This window comes from Elgaria multicarinata, chromosome 11, assembly GCF_023053635.1.
Source record: "Elgaria multicarinata webbii isolate HBS135686 ecotype San Diego chromosome 11, rElgMul1.1.pri, whole genome shotgun sequence".
Classification (NCBI taxonomy): domain Eukaryota; kingdom Metazoa; phylum Chordata; class Lepidosauria; order Squamata; family Anguidae; genus Elgaria; species Elgaria multicarinata.
Window position 1 is genome coordinate 9,754,289 of NC_086181.1, and position 18,718 is coordinate 9,773,006.

At 44.5% G+C, this 18,718-nt stretch overlaps 2 protein-coding genes across 3 annotated transcripts in view; one reads left to right on the plus strand and one right to left on the minus strand.

Annotated features, from left to right (window-relative positions):
• Positions 1–5,766, minus strand: part of LOC134407024 (acid-sensing ion channel 2) — a 486,045-nt gene extending 480,279 nt beyond the window's left edge. For both annotated transcript variants that reach the window (XM_063138760.1, XM_063138762.1), the window contains exon 1: positions 4,941–5,766. In XM_063138760.1, coding sequence (XP_062994830.1) covers positions 4,941–5,522 — 582 coding nt within the window. In that variant the 5' untranslated portion in view covers positions 5,523–5,766. The remainder of the gene's footprint in view (positions 1–4,940) is intronic.
• The window catches only part of STAT3 (signal transducer and activator of transcription 3), a 284,749-nt gene that overhangs the window by 73,304 nt on the left and 192,727 nt on the right, over positions 1–18,718 (plus strand). The window lies entirely within an intron of this gene.

Sequence of the window (18,718 nt, forward strand, 5' to 3'; positions counted from 1 at the left end):
ACATTAACACCAATTTGCACAGAAAGCTATGGTGGGCGGCAGTAGTCATATCGGGTCAAAGCCATATATGGCCAAGTACATAAGTGCCCTTCCTAAACCAGTTGCACTGCAGCTCCTTGTAAACATGCTCATGCCGTCTCAGTGGAAATATTTATTGGCAGAGATTTAGATGTTACAGGCAAAAACCTGCCCCACCCCCCACCCCACCCCACCCACCCCACGGATCAGGTGCAGTACATTTTCCTGTAGAAGGACAAGCATAATTTCTGTTTTAATTATTTGTTTTCGTTCTAAAAATCCAACAGGGCTTCCAAATCAACAAAATATATTCACAGCACTGAAAAGCAGAGCACTCACCATATCCATCTCTCCAGTGCCCAGGTCCTGCCCCTTGATACGGTTGCTCAGGGCTTATCTAGCCTGTCAGTTCAAAGCAATCCCTCCCCCCACCCCAACACACACACACACACACCCCACACCCCACACACACCCCACACACTGCAATTTAGTTCTTGTGGGATAGTCTTGTAAGTGTTGATTCCAAGGCAATAGCACTCCATCCTGTCCATATGTTATAGCACTATAGCAGCCAATTAGTATGCAAGCTTGTTCTGGAAATACACGAGTTAGAAAGTTGGAGACCTGATGGAAATCTATGGTTTAAACTAGCGCTTCTTCTTGGTAATATAAAACATGATTTTAAATCTCTTTGATTTAACTCAATCTACTCTGGGCTGATTTTGGAGGATGATGAGGATCTTTTCATCCTGACATGCATTCCCAAGTATCACAGAAAATTTAATATTATCTCTCTATAACAAAGCTTCTGTTATAACAACACACACATATATATAACACCACATCAATGACACCAGAGAGCTGCTGTAGTACTTAAAAGGTTGTCACACAGAAGAGGGCCAGGATCTCTTCTTGATACTCCCAGAGTGTAGGGGGGGATCTACACTACTGCTTTAAAGCGCTTTATAACAGTTTTGACAACTGTTGGGGCTCAGGACACACTGCATATACAGGTTTCAAAATGTTTTTAAAGCGCTTTAAAAGCAGTAGTGTAGATCCCCCCCCAGGACACTCAAGTTAACAACGGGTTCAAGTTAAAGGAAGCCAGATTCCAGCTGGACATCAGGAAAAACTTCCTGACTGTTAGAGCAGTACGACAATGGAATCAGTTCCCTAGGGAGGTGGTGGGCTCTCCCACACTAGAGGCCTTCAAGAGGCAGCTGGACAACCATCTGTCAGGGATGCTTTAGGGTGGATTCCTGCATTGAGCAGGGGGTTGGACTCGATGGCCTTATAGGCCCCTCCCAACTCTGCTATTCTATGATTCTAGTCTAGCGGCTAAACTTCTGAATTACAAATCAAGAAGTCTCCCATCTGAATCTCACATCTGCCATGACCTGGCTTACTACGCACCTTTTAGCACAGGGCTTGCCCTGCCATGCACCAGGCTGAAGTGACGGGGAATATATGAAGGCAGAAATGGGTGTCAGCAAGGCTTTCTAAAGTCCTGATTGCAGGGAGGGGGACATTTGGGCTCCCCTCTATGCAGCAAAATATCTTCAGCAGTGGTGCTTAAGAGGAGAGTCCTCTTATGGATCGGTAACTGATTAAAGAACAGAAAGCAGAGAGTAAGAATAAATCATCAGTTCTTGCAATGGAGGGATCTAAATTGTGAGGGGTCTGTATGGGGATTGGGTTTTTTTAACTTGTTCATAAATTAATTGGAGTTACGGGTGACCAATGAAGTGGCCAAATTTGCTGACATCACTAAATATTTAGGGAGGTTAAAACCAAAAGAGATTGAGAAGAGCTGGGAGAAACATGCATTACAGTGGCAAACACCATTCAATATAAGCAAGAATAAAGTGATGCACATTGGGGCAAAATGTCCTAATTTCACATTTATGTTGATGGTGTTTGATAGGGTGACCCTATGAAAAGGAGGACAGGGCTCCTGTATCTTTAACAGTTGCATAGAAAAGGAATTTCAGCAGGTGACATCTGTATATATGGGGAACCTGGTAAAATTCCCTCTTCATCACAGCAGTTAAAGCTGCAGGAGCTATACTAGAGTGACCAGATTTAAAAGAGGGCAGGGCTCCTGCAACTTTAACTGTTGTGATGAAGAGGAAATTTCACCAGGTTCCCCATATATACAAATGTCACCTGCTGAAATTTCCTTTTCAATACAACTGTTAAAAGATACAGGAGCCCTGTCCTCCTTTTCATATGGTCACCCTAGTGTCTGACATGGTGGTAACTGACCAGGAAAGGAACCTTGGGATTGTGGTGAATAAGCCAATGAAAACACTGACCCAGCATAGGGTGCTGTGAAAAGGAATTTCATGTTGGGGATCATTAGGAAAAGAATTTAAAGTAAAACTGACAATATCATAACGCCTTTATACAAAAAGGAAACTGTGGTGTTGGAAATAATGCCAAAATAATTAAGGAGCTGATCAACTTCCCTATGACGAAAGGCTATAATGCTTGGGGATTTTAGCTTAGAAAAAAGGTGAATAAAATTAATAAAATTATGAATGGTGCAGAGAAAGCAGATGGGGAGAATTTATTCTCCTTTTCTCATAATACTAGAACCCGGGTCATCCACTGAAGCTGAATGGTGGGCGATCCAGGAAATACGAAAGGAAGTATTTTTTCAAACGGTGCATAGCTAAGCTATGGAATTCACTGCCACAAGATATATTGATGGCCATCAACTTGGACAGCTTTAAAAGGAATTAGATGAATTAAGTGAGGATAAGGCTGTCAGTGGTTACCAGTAATAATGGTTATATATTACCTACACTATCAGAGGCAGTAGGACTCTGAATACCAGTTCCTGGAGAACACGAGCGTCCGGGACGGTGCTCTTGCGCCCAAGTCTTACTTGTGGTCTTCCCATTGGCATCTGATTGGCCACTGCGTAAACAGAATGCAGGACTAGAGGGCCTTTCATCTGTTCCAGCACAGCTTCTCTTATCTTCGCATGTTAAGCCTCTCTCTTTCAGTCCCCTACCTGTAGCATGGGGGAAATAAAACTGACCTACTTTACAGGGTTGTTGTAAGGGCTATAACAAACTAATGTATATGAAGTGCTTTCAACATTTGAAAGTATAAATGTCAAGTATTGTTATTAATGAAGGCCCCAACTGTTAGCCTTTCTGCAACGCCCCTGTTCTCAAGCCTCCCTTGGGTGTGGGGCTGTAAGCGGTGACAGGGACAAAGCCACCCTCAGAGAAAACCAGTTCCTTTCTGTGCAACCATTCTGGCCCCTGCCAGTAGGTGACAGGGTTGATCATTAAATATATTTATCATCTCCCCCATGGCCCTGCTTCTGTGGTTTATACAACAGTTTGAGATGGAGAAAGGAAGTAAGCGATGCTACTTCCACCCTGCCCTGCCACACCAACAAAAACTTCGCCTCCTTAATTTCTCCACGTTAGACTCCTGCTAAAAGCACAAAAGCAGGTCTGGGGAGTGGGGGAACTGGTCATATAGAGAGTTTGTTGCAGAGGGGCATCCTGGACACCCATGCTGCAGATTCTCACTCAAGCTCCCATCTACTTCTGTCCCCTGAAATTGCCCTCTTGTTCTTCTGACCCTGGCTCTTTGTCTTTTACAGCAACTGGACACAAAGATAGGAGAGCCAGTCACTCTCCATCACTTTATTTCTAGGCCAGAAAAACCTTGGTCTGATTAATATCTGTATTTCCAGTTGCTGTTGAAGGCATACGAACAGGGCCAGAGGGCTGGTTCTCACACACAAACGCACACGCACACACGCACACACAGCATCTGGTGGTTTGACAGGAGAATGTGTGAACCAACTTAGCTAAAAACACTGTATTTATTTATTTATTTTTCATTACATTTATATCCTGTCCTTTTCCCTCTTGCAAGGAACCCGGGGAGGCTTATGTGGTCCTCCTCCTCCTCTCCGTTTCATCCTCACAACAACCCTGTGAGGTAAGTCAGGCTGAGAGTCAGTGAATGACCCAAGGCACCCAGTGAGCTTCATAGACAAGTGGGGACTAAAACCCAGGTCTCCCAAGTCTCAATCAAACACTCTAACCACTACACCGGCTCTCCAGTGATGAGCAGGGCCATGACGTGATAAGTAGGGCCACGAATGCTGCAGCGCATTCACACACCACATGCAAGTCAGTACTTGGAGCTGCAGTCATCCAGTGATGAACACGTGTGCGAACGGCCCAAGAAAAGAGTTGGCCATCCCACTGCCCACCACACAACAGCCATTGCCCACCACACACCAAACGAATTACAGCAGGCCGCAAAAACAGGACAGGCTTCCTAATCAGATTTCACTCTGCCCATCAGTCATGGACCTCTCTGGTTCCATGAAGAAGGTCCCAGGTTCAATCCCCAGGTCAAGAAGTTCATATAAGAGGGCTGGGAAGAACCTCTGCACGAAACCTTGGATAACTGCTACCAGCATAGACAGCACTGGGCTAGATGGACTAATGGGCTAACTCAGTGTAAGGTAGCTGTGTATGTCAATACGAGCCATATCAGCCAGAATAAAGCCCTGTATTAATTCAAGACTGTTCTGTTGCCAGGCACCATCCATTAGCCACAGATCCCTGCATCCCTCACAGTAGAGTTCCATACTGCCGGGAACCACAATAGCCAACCACCAGAGTAGGTGGAAGCCTTAGTTGCAGCAGGCCTTACTCCGTTCACATGGGGTGACGTCCGCAACACCAGGTCTCACTCCAAACCTTTCTGCCAAAAGGATAACCACACACATGCTTCAGTTCAGGACAGCTGCTTCACCAACAGAAGACAGCCCACATGTCCCACAGAGAAACCCCTTTGCCACATCTTGGGCACCCCCATTGTCACCACCAACAACAACGCTGAGACAGGAAGCCCGGAAGCCCAGCTCTTTTTGTACTCACGGCTGTGAAGTTCTTGTGGCTGCACTCCTGCCCCCGGAACTTGCAGTACAGCAGCATCTCTTTCATGTCATGGCCCACCCGACCCAGGAACTCGCTCATGCTGAAGACTTTGGCTCGGTGGTGCTGGAAGTTGGTCTTCTCTCGCAGCACAGCCAGAACTGCCGGGTCAGCGAGGTGGGGATGAAGGACCTGCAGGTTGACATCCAGCAAGGCCAGAAGGTCCCCGGCGTGGTACAGGTCATTGGTGGTCAGGCGGGAGAAGCGGAACCCGTTCAGATTGCAGATGGTGACGGCCGGGAAGACCAAGCTGTGGGCGACGACCTCATCCACCTTGGTGACATGCTGGTAGGAGAAGTAGTAGACCACCCGCTCAGAGCTCTCCACCAGGAGGAGGCCCAGGGAAGCCACAAACGCCAGAGCCCATAGGGCCCGCCGGACAGTCATAGGTCCATAGACAAAGATGTGGCGGATTCCATGGAGAGTCGAGGTGTTGGCAAAGATCTGGAGGCTGGAGGGCTGGAGGCTCCCCAGACTTCCGTCGCTGGTGCTCTCCTTCAAATCCATGGAGAAAGGATTGGTCATAAAGGTGCCACTTTCCTCCTCTGCCTGCAGCCAGCTTCTCGTGCGCTCCAGCCCTCACTCATGGGGTGAAAGAGGCAGCAAGCAGCAGGGCAGCTCTGTGTGTGTGTGTGTGTGTGTGTGTGTGTGTATGTGTGTGTTTGGGTGGCAGTGGGTGAAGTGCCTCCTGCGTGCTCCCCAGCAGCCTGGCAGGGGGTTAAAATGTTTATTTAAAATCCATTGCAACTCTACCGCTTGATTTCCTCGCTGCGATAAGGAGGGCTGGTTTTATTTAGGGAGACACCAAGGTGATGTGGAAGAGATGTGGGTGGGAAGGCAAGCATCAGCCAATGGAAACAGAGCCCTCCCCCTTCCTTCACTCTCTCTCTCTCTTTCACACACACACACACACACACACACACACAGAGGCTAGTGAAGAGATTACCAGTGTGTGTGTGTGTGTGTGTGTGTGTGTGTGTAGGGGGAGCAGTCTGAGCTGCTTGCAGCCCATCAGCTAACATTTTATGCTCAAAGATGCTGCTGCCTGTCTCCCCGAGCCAACACACTGCAGAACAGAGCGAGGCTCCTGACGAACAGAGCGAGGCTCTTGACGGAGCGGCAGGACAACCCCGCCACCCCCACAGAACACAGACACTTCATACCGCTCACGATTTTCCAGGCTGCTGAATTCCAGCATCCTCCTCTCTGTTCTTCCCTCTCTCAGGCAGTGTATCCATTCAAAACCCAGTTGGGAAGCTTCCATCTAGGAATTCTTCTGAAACGAAGCCCAGAGGAAGGAGGAGGACAAAACTCACAGGACAAAGGGTTGAACATGACCAGGCCTTAGCGCCACAGCAGAGCATCTGGGAGAGATTTGACATTCGTACCCTGAGCTGTTGCTGTTGTTGTTGCAAGGAAAGAAAACAGCCAGGGTTGAGCTCCAAGAAGGATCCGCTGGGGAACGCACCGGCGGCACTGCACTTGTCGGCAGCAAATAAGTTTTCCTGCTTTGCCCTTTAATGTTCGCCATCTGTCTTGACAGGGTGCCGTCTGCTCCCCACGAACCTCCACGCTTCCTATCTTTCCCCCATCTATAACCCAGGGCTGGTGCATCTGAGAAGTAGAAGAAAAGAAAAGTTGCAGGTCAGGGTATGTCACAACGTCAACCAAATTCATTTTGATTTCTTCTAAGATTTACATGTTACAGTGAAATGAATGTCTAGAATTTGTTAAATGACACCGTCTTCCACAATGTAAATTTTGACAATCCCACACATATTTTTTTTGTCCAGGTCTGAAAGCTCAAGTGATAGACCAGCAAATCTTAATGATCTCCTAAATGTTACAGTCAGCTTTCCCTTGTGTGTGTGTATATATATGCATGTGTAAAGTGGGAAGATATATATCTAAATATATACGTATTCAAAAATTCAATATATCTATTCACAAAATTAAATTCATGTGAATACTAATATTCAGAAATGTTGAACATTCATTGTCATTTGTATGTGCATAAACACACAGATACAGGGAATGATCCAATCATTTAACTCAATAGGACTTACATCCGCGTAGACATGTATAGAATTGCACTATAAGGCTGCTATCCTAGGCATACAATCTAGGAAGTAAGCCCCATTGAACAAGAAGGCTTACTTCTGAGTAAATATACGTAGGCTTGTACTGTAAGTCCTATTTATTTCAAATGGGAGGGTTAAGCGCCTGCTTAAATCTTGCTTAATGGAATAATGGGGCAAAGTGCTTAACTTTGGCTTGATCAGGGTCATAATACATTGCAAACAAGGAATATTCATACGCATAGACATAATAATAGTTCTTCAGCTTATACTTTAGTGCCATAGTTTGTCCCTCTTTATGCTCTGCTTGCAAGATTTAAAACATTTATCTATCAAATATGTATGTCACTCTTCATTCAAAGAGCTTAAGACAGCAGTTCACATGGGTTTCCTCTTTTATCTTCTCAGTGACCCTGTTAGGTAGGTTTTAGGCTGAGAGATGGTGACTGGCCCAAGGTCAACCAATGAGCTTTGTGCTGAATGAGGATTTGTACCTGAGACTCTCTGGTGAAAGTCTAGCACTCTGTTCAGTATACCATATTTGCTCTCCATATTAGAGAATAAGCACCAATGTTACATATTTAAATATACATGTATACAGTAATTTTAGCTTCCAGTTTGTTCCACCTAGAGTGGCCCAGTGCAAAAGAGGACAAGGATCCTGCAATACTTGTGCAGAAGAAGGACTTTCAGCAGGGGTTGCTCTGCAACAATTAAAGTCATAGGAGCCCTGTTCTCTTTTGGATTGGGCCACCCAAGGAGCATCATCAGATGAGTGTTTTATAGCACACGTGTTACTGGCCACTTACAGATGTTTGCAGATCCTTTTGACGACGACGACGTCCACCTCCCATGCATCTCCTGCTCCTTCTGCTCTATTTTACACAACAAAATAATACCCGGAAAATCCTTTTTTAAAAATTCAAGTGAAACTTGCCACCAGTTTCTGCTGCGTGCAGGAAAAACAGTGCAATAAAAATGCCCACTGAATGGGCCACGTGTTCATTGCTTGCCTCCTCTTAATTCCCCATGTGAAGAAAGAGGAAGCTGTTCGTCCCCATTGTGGGACAGAAAAGCGATGACAGGGAAACACGATTCCTCCACGATTCACCCCACCCCACCCCACCCCACCCCGTCTGATGATGCTCTAGATCAGTGGTTCCCAAAGTAGGCAGTACTGCCCCCTTGGGGGCAGCGGGATTGCATAGGGGTGCGTTAAGAGGCAAGGGGGCGGCAGGGGGGCACTCGAGGTGGTCTTTTCCGTACCAGGAGTTTTGGTTACAGAAGGAAATTTCTGATCGCTCTCCTGCACTATGGAGAGTGGTTCAGAAGCTCCTGGTTGCATTTCCAACATCATATTGGGTGGAATGTGGTTTTAGTGTGGTCTGCCTACTTCTCTCCAAGCAAAGAAATCGACTCCAGATTACTGAACGCGGTGATTTAAGACTCATGTTAAGTGACTTTAAACCAGACGTTGGGAAACTGGTATCACTTCATCACACCCATCCATCACATTAAGAATTGACAGACTAGTGAGGTACTCTACCCTATCTAATATCTAATATTCTTGCTAAATGACTATCAGACTTTGAAAAGATGATATCACTGGATCAAGTTCATCAATTATGTTTAATTGAATAAACTAAAAAAATGTAATTGGATTTTGAATAAATATTCAATTAATTGTTACTGTTTTGAATTTTATTGTTATTATCTTCCTTAGTGGGTCATTGAACACCGCTATTCTGAATAATGATTTTTATAGGGCAGGGTAGGGGGCATTGGGCATGAGTTTGTGGAACCAAGGGGGCGTTACCTGAAAAAGTTTGGGAACCACTGCTCTAGGTCTACCCTCCTCCGTCTTCATGGGGAAATGGGCCTGAAATCTCTTTTATTACTATTATTTGTCTGCACACATATCCGTTGACAAATCTTTTCTGAGACTATTTTCAACCTTTTCACTAATTCCTTGTTTTTACACACACCCCTATTCTGCAATTCTTTACAGACATGCTTTTCAAGGTTTTGCTTTCCTCAAGCTCTACATCACACGTGTGTGCCAGGCACACTCTCAGCATTGTATAAAGGGGGCAAGTGACTTTGCATGGCTTACAGTGTGGGGTCCTATGTTTGTTGACTTGAAAATAATTTGCACTGAGATACTGGGGCTTAGTCCAAAGTAGGTCTGCATAGAATAGTAGCTTTAAAACAACACAACAACAAAACCAATCAGACACACAGGGAGAAGAAAGAAAAACAACGTTGTTATCTCAGGAGGAGGTAGCCCTTAAATGAGGTATGCGGTTCAAAACTCACAAAATATGCCATACAGGAACAAGGAGGCACACATTCAGAAATAATGTTAAGGCTTGTGTGTGTCCGTGTGCTCGTGATTGTAATGGAAGGGTACAAGCTGAGGGAGAAGGATCAGAAATAGGAAGCCAAAGAGTGACAACCAGGGTTCCTGTTGACAGTGGGTGGGTTAGATGGATGTCCCCTGTACAACACAAATGCAAATACCATAAAATACATATAACTAATTAAAACATTTAAAACTAATGCATTATTAAAAGCAGCACATTATTAAAAGGGCATCTTAAATAGGGTAACCATATGAAAAGGAGGACAGGGCTCCTGTATCTTTAACAGTTGCATAGAAAAGGGAATTTCAGCAGGTGTCATTTGTATATATGGAGAACCTGGTGAAATTCCCTCTTCGTCACAATAGTTAAAGCTGCAGGAGCTATACTAGAGTGACCAGATTTAAAAGAGGGCAGGGCACCTGCAGCTTTAACTGTTGTAATGAAGAGGAAATTTCACCAGGTTCCCCATATATACAAATGTCACCTGCTGAAATTTCCTTTTCAATACAACTGTTAAAGATACAGGAGTCCTGTCCTCCTTTCCATATGGTCACCCTATCTTAAAATTCAACTGGGTAGGCCTGCCGGAAGAGATCAGTCTTTATGGTTTTCTTAAATTCCGGCAGACTGTTATGTTGACGAATCTCTCCCAGCAAGCCATTCCACAAACTGGGAGCAGCAGAAGAAAAGGTCCTCTGGGTAAGAGTTGTCAGCCTTGTTTTTGTTGGCTGAAGTAGATTTTTCCCAAAGGACCTGAGTGTGCGGGGCGGATTGTACGGGAGAAGGCGATCCCGCAGGTAGCCTGGACCCATACTATGTAGGGCTTTAAAGGTGATAATGAACACTTTATACTACACCCGGAAACTAATTGGCAGCCAGTGAAGAGATTTTAAAACGGTGTAATATGCTCACCTCTCGATGTACTGGTGATCAGCCTGGCTGCCATATTTTGAACTAGTTGAAGTTTCCGGACTAGGCACAAAGGTAGCCCTATGTAGAATGCATTGCAGAAGTCGAGCCTCGAAGCTACCAGCACGTGCACTACTGTCTTTAGGTCTTCCGACTCTAGGAAGGGGCGCACCTGGTGTATCAGCACATTCTCCACACCATGCATAATTTTGTACACCTCTATCTTGTCTCCTCTTAGCCTCCTTTTATCCATGCTCACAACAGCTGTAACCTTCCCTCATACGGGAGGTGCTCCAGACCCTTGATCATTTTAGTTGCCTTTTTCTGCACCTTTTCCAGCTGTACAATACCTTTTTTTAGGTGTGGTGACCAGAACTGTACACAGCATTCTATGTGTGGTTGCACCATAGATTTGTATAAAGGCAGTATGATACTGGCAGTCTTATTCTCAATTCCTTCTCTTATAATGCTTAACCTAGAGTTTGCCTTCTTTACAGCAGCCGCACACTGGGTGGTCATTTTCACCAAGCCGTCCACCACAACTCCAAGATCCTTTTCTTGGTCACTCAGCAAGGTTAACTTGCTTTCAGAACCAGGGCCCACCTTCAGAAAATGCGAGCTAACAATGATTTGAGCATGTGCAGAGTGTCTTTATCTCATTACTGAGGGTCTCTTCTTGCACCACTGCAGCCTGTGGCAGCAGCAGGAAAAACCCAGCCTACAATACCATCCAGGAGCCTGGCAGCCAGGAACAGAATCTATGTCAGAGAAGGGCAACTTGTGGTCCTCCAGATATTTTGGCCTACAGTTCCCATCGTCCTTCAGAAAACTTGCATTTTAACGATCAAAAACTAAAAGCTCCATCCGCTGAGCGTTTTACTGCACGCTCATTACTGGGCTCTCACGGATTGCTCATATGACGCGTCTGCCTCTCGCGCCCTTTCTGGCCTTCGTTGTGCCGCAAAAACTCCCAGAGAAAGTCCGGTTGCTGCTCTCTCCTACCGGACTGAATGGGCTTAATTACTTCCTGTTTTCAGGAAGCGACGTCGGAGCGGCGACAGAGAAGAACGGGAGCCGCGTGTTTCGACCTAGATGTGATGGGGCTTTAAATCTTAAACCACACGGACACTGTGCATGCTGAATTTCCAAAACCTCTAAATCCAACAGCATTCTTTCTTTTCTTTTTAATGGAATGAAAACAAAATAACCAAAATTATATAAATCTATTAAATAAATAAATAAATAATAAAAATTGTTAGGAGAATGTACTACAAACTCACCCCTAATTCATTCAAGCTCTAGTTGAGACTACCTGACAGCCTCGGGCTTGTTCAAACTTAGGCCCGAGGCTGAGTTTAAGGGGGAGGAAGAGGGAAACTGCAAAAACCAATCCAAGGGGCATTCTGGGATGCCATTGTTTTGAAGTCACAATAATAAGTGATCAGTCCATGGGGAGGCCAAAGAGAGGCCCCACCACACCACCCTGTAGCTGGAATTTGTCTAAGACCTCCCACCTCTCTCTCTCACACGCACACACAGAGGGATGCTGGGGGGGAAACAGAATTGGTAAATAGAACAGAACTGCTTTCCATCTTATAAGTGATATTCTAGCATACTCTTATTTGTAACTGAAGCTGGTGTTTTATACTGAAACGTTTCACATTTTAAAATCTGTTGAATGTTTAAATCTATAAAATATTTAAATTTTAAATTTTTTAAATCTATAAATTTATAAACAGGATGTGCTACTGGTGGTCATTTGTTTTGAATTTGAGTTTCCATTTAATAGCTGCATTGAAAAGGGAATTTTCAGCAGGTGCAGATTCTTACTCCACCCCACCACCCAAATGACCAGCTGCACTTCTCTTCTTTGGCATCTGGTGATCCTAGCATAAAAAAAATATGTGAAACATTATGGACATCTATAGTTCAAACTGAAAATGTTTTCAAGAACTGAACATGTTTGCCAATTTCTGGTTTATTTCTTATAGCATGTTCCTGGGTGCCAAGCTGAGGCTACTGAGCAGTGAAGGCAGGGGCGCTCTGTACTTGCTCAGAGGTATTCTTTGTTACAGTTCTGCCACGTGTTCCAAAACTGAATCCAAGTTCCTGCGTTAAGTCCCTGGCAACCTCAGCTCAAATTAACTTCTGCTGTCACTAATAGTTTTATTGGTAAGGACAGGTTGTTCTGTGCATGCTCAGAAATGCTGGTTTTATCCTTATTGCTATGCCACCTTTTGCAAAGCTGAGACGTGGAGCTAAAGCCCTTTTTCCGCCATATAAAATGTGTCTAACCTGTAGCTGATGAGACGCAGATCAGTGCACCATTTCTACCCAGGTTTAGTTTCTACTATTTCTGCTTCTGCTACCATCAATAGTGAGGCTTCCCAAGGCTCAGCCTCAACAGAACAATAATCTATGTATGCCACATTGAGGAGAAAGGGGAACTAGAGAAGTCCTGCCTCCTCTCTTTCATAGGCCAAAACAAGGGGAGAAAATGGTCTTCGCTTCTTCTTACACCCGTCAATGACAACGTGGTTTTTGCTCTAATTGGCCAACACCGTTGCCACAGAAATGGCTAATAAGAATGATGAGAGAAATAGAAAAGATATACAGATCCTTGATGGAAACCATAAGCCCTATTCACATACCCTCATATATTTAGCCAAATTATTATCCCTCCTGTAGCCTTTTGAAACGAAGTGGTGGGGGTGGGGGGGGTGCGCACGTGTGTGCGCAAAACATAAGGGGCCAGGCAGGACCCCTCTAAAAGCTCCATCCGGCAAGCATTTTATTGCATGCTCGCTACTGGGCACTCACGGAGTTTGCTCAGGTCCCTCACATGACGTCATCTGCCTCCCGTACGCCTGCCATCCTTCCTTACACGACAAAAAAAGACCTCATTAAGTCCGATGTTTTTTTAAACTTGGAATTGCTGCTCTCTTCTGCTGTGTGCAGGAGAAGCAGCGCCCTTAAAACAGTGAACTCAATGGGCCTCATGCTCCTTCTGTACTTCCTCTTTTTTGAAAAAGGAAGTAACTTGAGGAAGGAAAACAGGGGCGGAGAAGCGAGGTAGGGAGCATGTTAACCCCCGGTTTGATGGAGCTCATAGTCTCCTATAATTCAAGCAGTGTATAAAAGCAGGAGATGCAAGTTCAGATCTCAGTACAGGCTTGGCATTGGACAAGCTGCTGTTTCTCATCCCTTACATGAGGGAACATCTCCAACATGAGGGAAATAACCGCACAGCCCTGCCCTACTCAACTATTTTAAGAGTTTGTGGAGAAATATGCAAAGTTGTTTGACCTTTTAAAAACAGCAACTGCTGTACAAAAACACTTTCTCTCCAGTGATAAGGATGAAAAGCATTTAAAAGTCACCACAAAAGCTCAGAATCTGGGCCTGATGATTTACGGACTGAACACGAGGGTGGCCAGATGCAAAAGAGGGGAGGGCTGCTGCACCTTGAATAATTGTGTAGAAGGGGGAATTTCAGCAGGTGCCACATGACAAGCTACCTTTCTGAATTCCCCTCTTTCACACAGCTATTAAAGGTTAACAGAAGCCTGGTCCTCTTTTGTACCTGGCAACCCTGTGTAGATAACCGGTCAGGTATCTACACCGAGAAATTCCTAAATTTTTAGGCCCTATGTTTTCCTTCATCCTACTCTACCTTCCCCAGCCTGAGCAAGGACAATCCACTTTCAAACAACAAACTGGGGCAACTGCCTGGGAGTAGATCTCCTCAAGAGTAAGCACTCAACCCCCATTGTGTCTCATGTTTCTTTCCTGATAATGATTCCTGTGTTGGTCTTTCCACAAATGCACAGAGCAAATGAACACGACAACCCCAAAAAAGTTAACATGATGTGCTGAGGGAGAACACAGGACACCCAGAGAAATCTATCCTCGGGTAGGCCAAAGATAACCATACAGCAAGCTTTCCCAGGTAACTTTGCTGGCAAGCAGATAGGAACAACTGAATGGAAAAGAGATATGAGCTAGGGGTGTGCACTCCACCCTGGAATTATCTGGTGACCACGAACATCCGCGGAGCATTCAATCTTACATAGCAGAGATTGGCCATTTCAAAACCCATTGTTTAATATCAGAGCGGAGACGTGCCCAATTGGAGCTTCTCAAGTCTCTGGAATTATCCTTTTACAACTTCATTGGCTGCCAGTCCAGGTCCAGGCTCGATTCAAAGTGCTGGTATTGACATTCAAAGCCCTAAACCGTTTGGGGCCAGGTTATTTGAAGGAACGCCTCGTCCCATATGTACCTGCCCGGACCTTAAGATCATCCACAGGGGCCCTTCTCCGTGAGCCCCTGCCGAAGGAAGTGAGGCAGGTGGCTACTAGGAGGAGGGCCTTCTCCGCTGTGGCACCCCGGCTGTGGAATGAGCTCCCCAGAGAGGTCCGCCTGGCGCCTACACTGTACTCTTTTCGTCGCCAGCTGAAGACCTTTTTATTCTCTCAGTATTTTAACACTTAATTTTAACTTAAATTTAAATTTTACTGTTCTAACTCTGTATTTTAATCTTATATCAATTTTTGCTGCGTGGTTTTATCCTGGTTGTGCTTTTTATACTGTATTTTGTATTTGTGTTTTTAAAATGTTGGTTGTTTTATTATGGTTTTAATTTTTGTGAACCGCCCAGAGAGCTTCGGCTATTGGGCGGTATAAAAATGTAATAAATAAATAAATAAATAAATATCCTGCTGTGTGTGTGTAAATTGAATATCTCTCTATTTGGAAGACGCTGAGTGGGGTGAGGGGCAGCTTTGATATTGACTTCTGGGGCTAACTAATTAGGAATAGCCACAGCGCTTTCCCTGACCGTGTTCTCCTCCAATCGCAGTGTTCTAGGGAGTGGAAAACACTAAATAGCTAATGATTCTGGTCGTGAGGGAGAGAGGGAGCACATTTCAGCTTGGACTCATAGAAGTTATTCATCCATATTTCCATAGTTTGAAACTGCTGCTGGGCTGGCTGGCTGGCATGGTGAGTGAGAAAGCTTCTACACCTGAGTCAGGCACAGGCAGGCTCTTTATTTCAGTGGCTGGGAGCAGGGAACAGCTCTGTCCAATAGATCTGGTGGGCACAAGGTTGGAGAAGGCTGGAGTGGGTTTTTTTTTTAATTCCTAAAAAATCAAGTTATGAATGGATCTGATTCAAACTTGGTGTGGCTAAAGCCCTCCTTAAGAGCTATCACTCTGCCAAGTTTTATCTCTTTATTGTTAAAAATGAGGGAGCTGTAAGCATTTCTGTTAATACCGGTTCCCCGAATACTGAACAGTTCTTCGACAGGTAATTTGACGAAAAGGAGAGAGGGGCGCATGCTGAAATCGAGGCAGAGAATCACTTCTATGGTAGGGTGACTATATGAAAAGGAGGACAGGGCTCCTGTATCTTTAACAGTTGCATAAAAAATGGAATTTCAGCAGATGTCATTTGTATATATGGAGAATCTGGTGAAATTCCCTCTTCATCACAGCAGTTAAACCTGCAGGAGCTATACTAGAGTGACCAGATTTAAAAGAGGGCAGGGCTCCTGCAGCTTTAACTGCTGTGATGAAGAGGGAATTTCACCAGGTTCTCCATATATACAAATGACACCAGGGCCGGATCTACACCAGTCTTATACCGTTGCTAGTGTCCCTTTCTAACGTGGTTCTCTGTATCGTTTCTCTGTATCACGGGACACACTGGCGTGACTTACGTTTCGCTGCAACGGAACTTCAGGGCACATTGTTCAATTGTTTCCGTTGTTCTCCCTCTTCTGTGAGAGCTGCTGGGTTTGCTCCGCCCACTGCCTGCCTCATTCCTAGCCAGAAGGGTAATAGTCATAAGCACACACAAACCTCCTCCCAAAACATCTTAATGCAAGTCCTAGGGAATTGCCTGAATGTATAGGAGCTAGCCACTTTGCTGAAGCTAAGCAGCACTAGGTCTGGTTAGAGTTTGGATGGGAGACCAAATTGAAAAGTTTTAGCAACAGCCCCATTTAAGCCCCGCTGGTCATGAGTTTTGGACTTTCAAAGAGGGGGGAAATGTTAAAAAAAAAGTCATAAAAAATCAACCAATGACCCAATTTGATTCAAATTTGGTATTTGAATTACAGTGCCAATTTTGGTGTCTTTATCTATAAAGCTTACGCAGATGTAAGCATTGGTTTAAAATCCTGCTCCTGCACCCACAGCAGTGGCTGGAGCGAATCTTTTGCAAAAGGAGCACAATTAATGCTGGATGCATGGGACTACTTCACAATCAAAGCAGATTCTAAGGTGGAAAACTTCTGAGTCCTTTGCATGCAATTGTCAGTGATTGCACAGTATAACGCTGGTGTGATTTATCTGCTGTAGCAGATAAGATAGCAAACGGGGCGAAGAAAGGAGAACAGGAAGTGGGTGGAGCAAACCCAGCAGCTCTGAGAAAGGGAGAGGAAAATTACCGGTAGAACGAGGCACAAGAATCTGTAGCCACGCTAGAACTAAGAAATAGAACCTGTAAGTACAACTCATTTGCAATGTTGCAGACCCAGGGTCACGTGACGCTGTGCGTCACAGTAACCCATTCAAAACGTTAGAATAACATCAGTGTAGATTCCCACCTGCTGAAATTCCCTTTTCAATACAACTGTTAAAGATACAGGAGCCCTGTCCTCCTTTTCATATGGTCACCCTACTCTATGGGGCTCCAGAGCAAATTTCGAGGCAGAGAATACCCGCTTTGCACACCCCTAGTATGGGCCTACCCAACCTTTGAGATGTACTTCTGAGGCCCTATTCTGGTTCCCCCTGCTATCTGAAGAACAACAGGTGAGCATCAACGTTTGTGGCATCAAAACGTTGGGATGTGCAGCAAAGAGAAATCCATCTGGCCCCATTGCTGCTCTCCTTCCAGAAGGCAGCAAACATCTATCTCATTTAAGACGGCTTTAGCGGCTTTGACGTGTTTATATCACTTTAGACTACTTTTTAACTTTGAACATTTTGGATAAATGGTTTTAATTTTTGGCTGTTTCTGTAATCACGCTGTTTGCCACTTCCAGTGTTTGTATAGAAAAACTGGACATAAATTCAGTTAACAAATTGTGGTGCAGATATTAGACTTCAGAATCTGGGTGGGGGGGAAATATATCTTGCTCTTCTGTGGAAGCCTGGAGCTGGTGGCAACCCTCCACACAATAAATATCCTTCGCCACAGGCTTGTTAACGTAGAACAAAAAATTATGCTTGGCAAATGATAGGGTGGTAAAAAGAAAAACTCATGGGGAAAGAATGTTATGGCAGAACATGAACACAAGATGGCAGCAAAAGTGGGATATTAGTACTTCTTTAAGAACTGATTGGGCCTGTGATTACGTGCGCCATGCACACACTCAACATTGTATAATAGGGCCAAGTGGCTGGCCATGCACAGACTTTCCGTGGCTTTCAATATGGGGCTCTCTGCATGATCACAAGAGGGCAGCAAAAGCAGGAAATTACATGTACATTGATGGTGCTATATAAATAATAATAATAATAATAATAATAATAATAATAATAATAATAATAATAATAATTCTTTAAGAACTGATTGGGCCTGTGATTATAAGTAGAAATTCGAAATCGGGGTTGCATTTGGTTGCGCTGTTGTGATGAGTGGATCAAGTACTGAGCTGGCTCAAAGCTATAAAAGGATGAGAGTGGAAGGAGCTTGAGTTGTTATTGGTTCCTTTGGGGGCTCTAATTGGCTAAACTCTTATAAGAGTTTATAAGGTTTTATCCTGGTTTTATCCTGGTTGTGCTTTTTATACTGTATTTTGTAATTGTGCTTTTAACCTGTTGGTTGTTTTATTATGGTTTTAATTTTTGTGAACTGCCCAGAGAGCTTCGGCTATTGGGCGGTATAAAAATGTAATAAATAAATAAAATAAATAAATCCAGTTTGGTGGGATTATTTTTCCCCACCAAAGAGACTTTTTTAGATCCGTCTCTTAGCCGATGTAGAGGGGGCTTATTTACCTTCGTATTTCAGACATGGGAGTAGCCAATAAGCATTTTTAGTATTATGTGTGAAAGCCATACATGTGCACACAACCCCCTCCTGCTCTGCATTTGTTCAAGCAATAAGAGGGCTCCATTCCCAAGTGGAGAAAGCAATGGCATGACGTTGATGGCCTTTCTTCTTATCTTTCCACAGCAACTGATACACAAGGGGTATACTGCCTCTGGATATGAATGTTCTATTTAGCCAAAACAGCACCTATACACAAGAGGAAAGTTTCAGGAGGCTTGGAGGAATGCCAAGGTTTGTAGAAGAATAAAATATATTTAAGGAGGAAAATTGGGGGCTCAGTGAGACACAAACATACTTTGTGAGT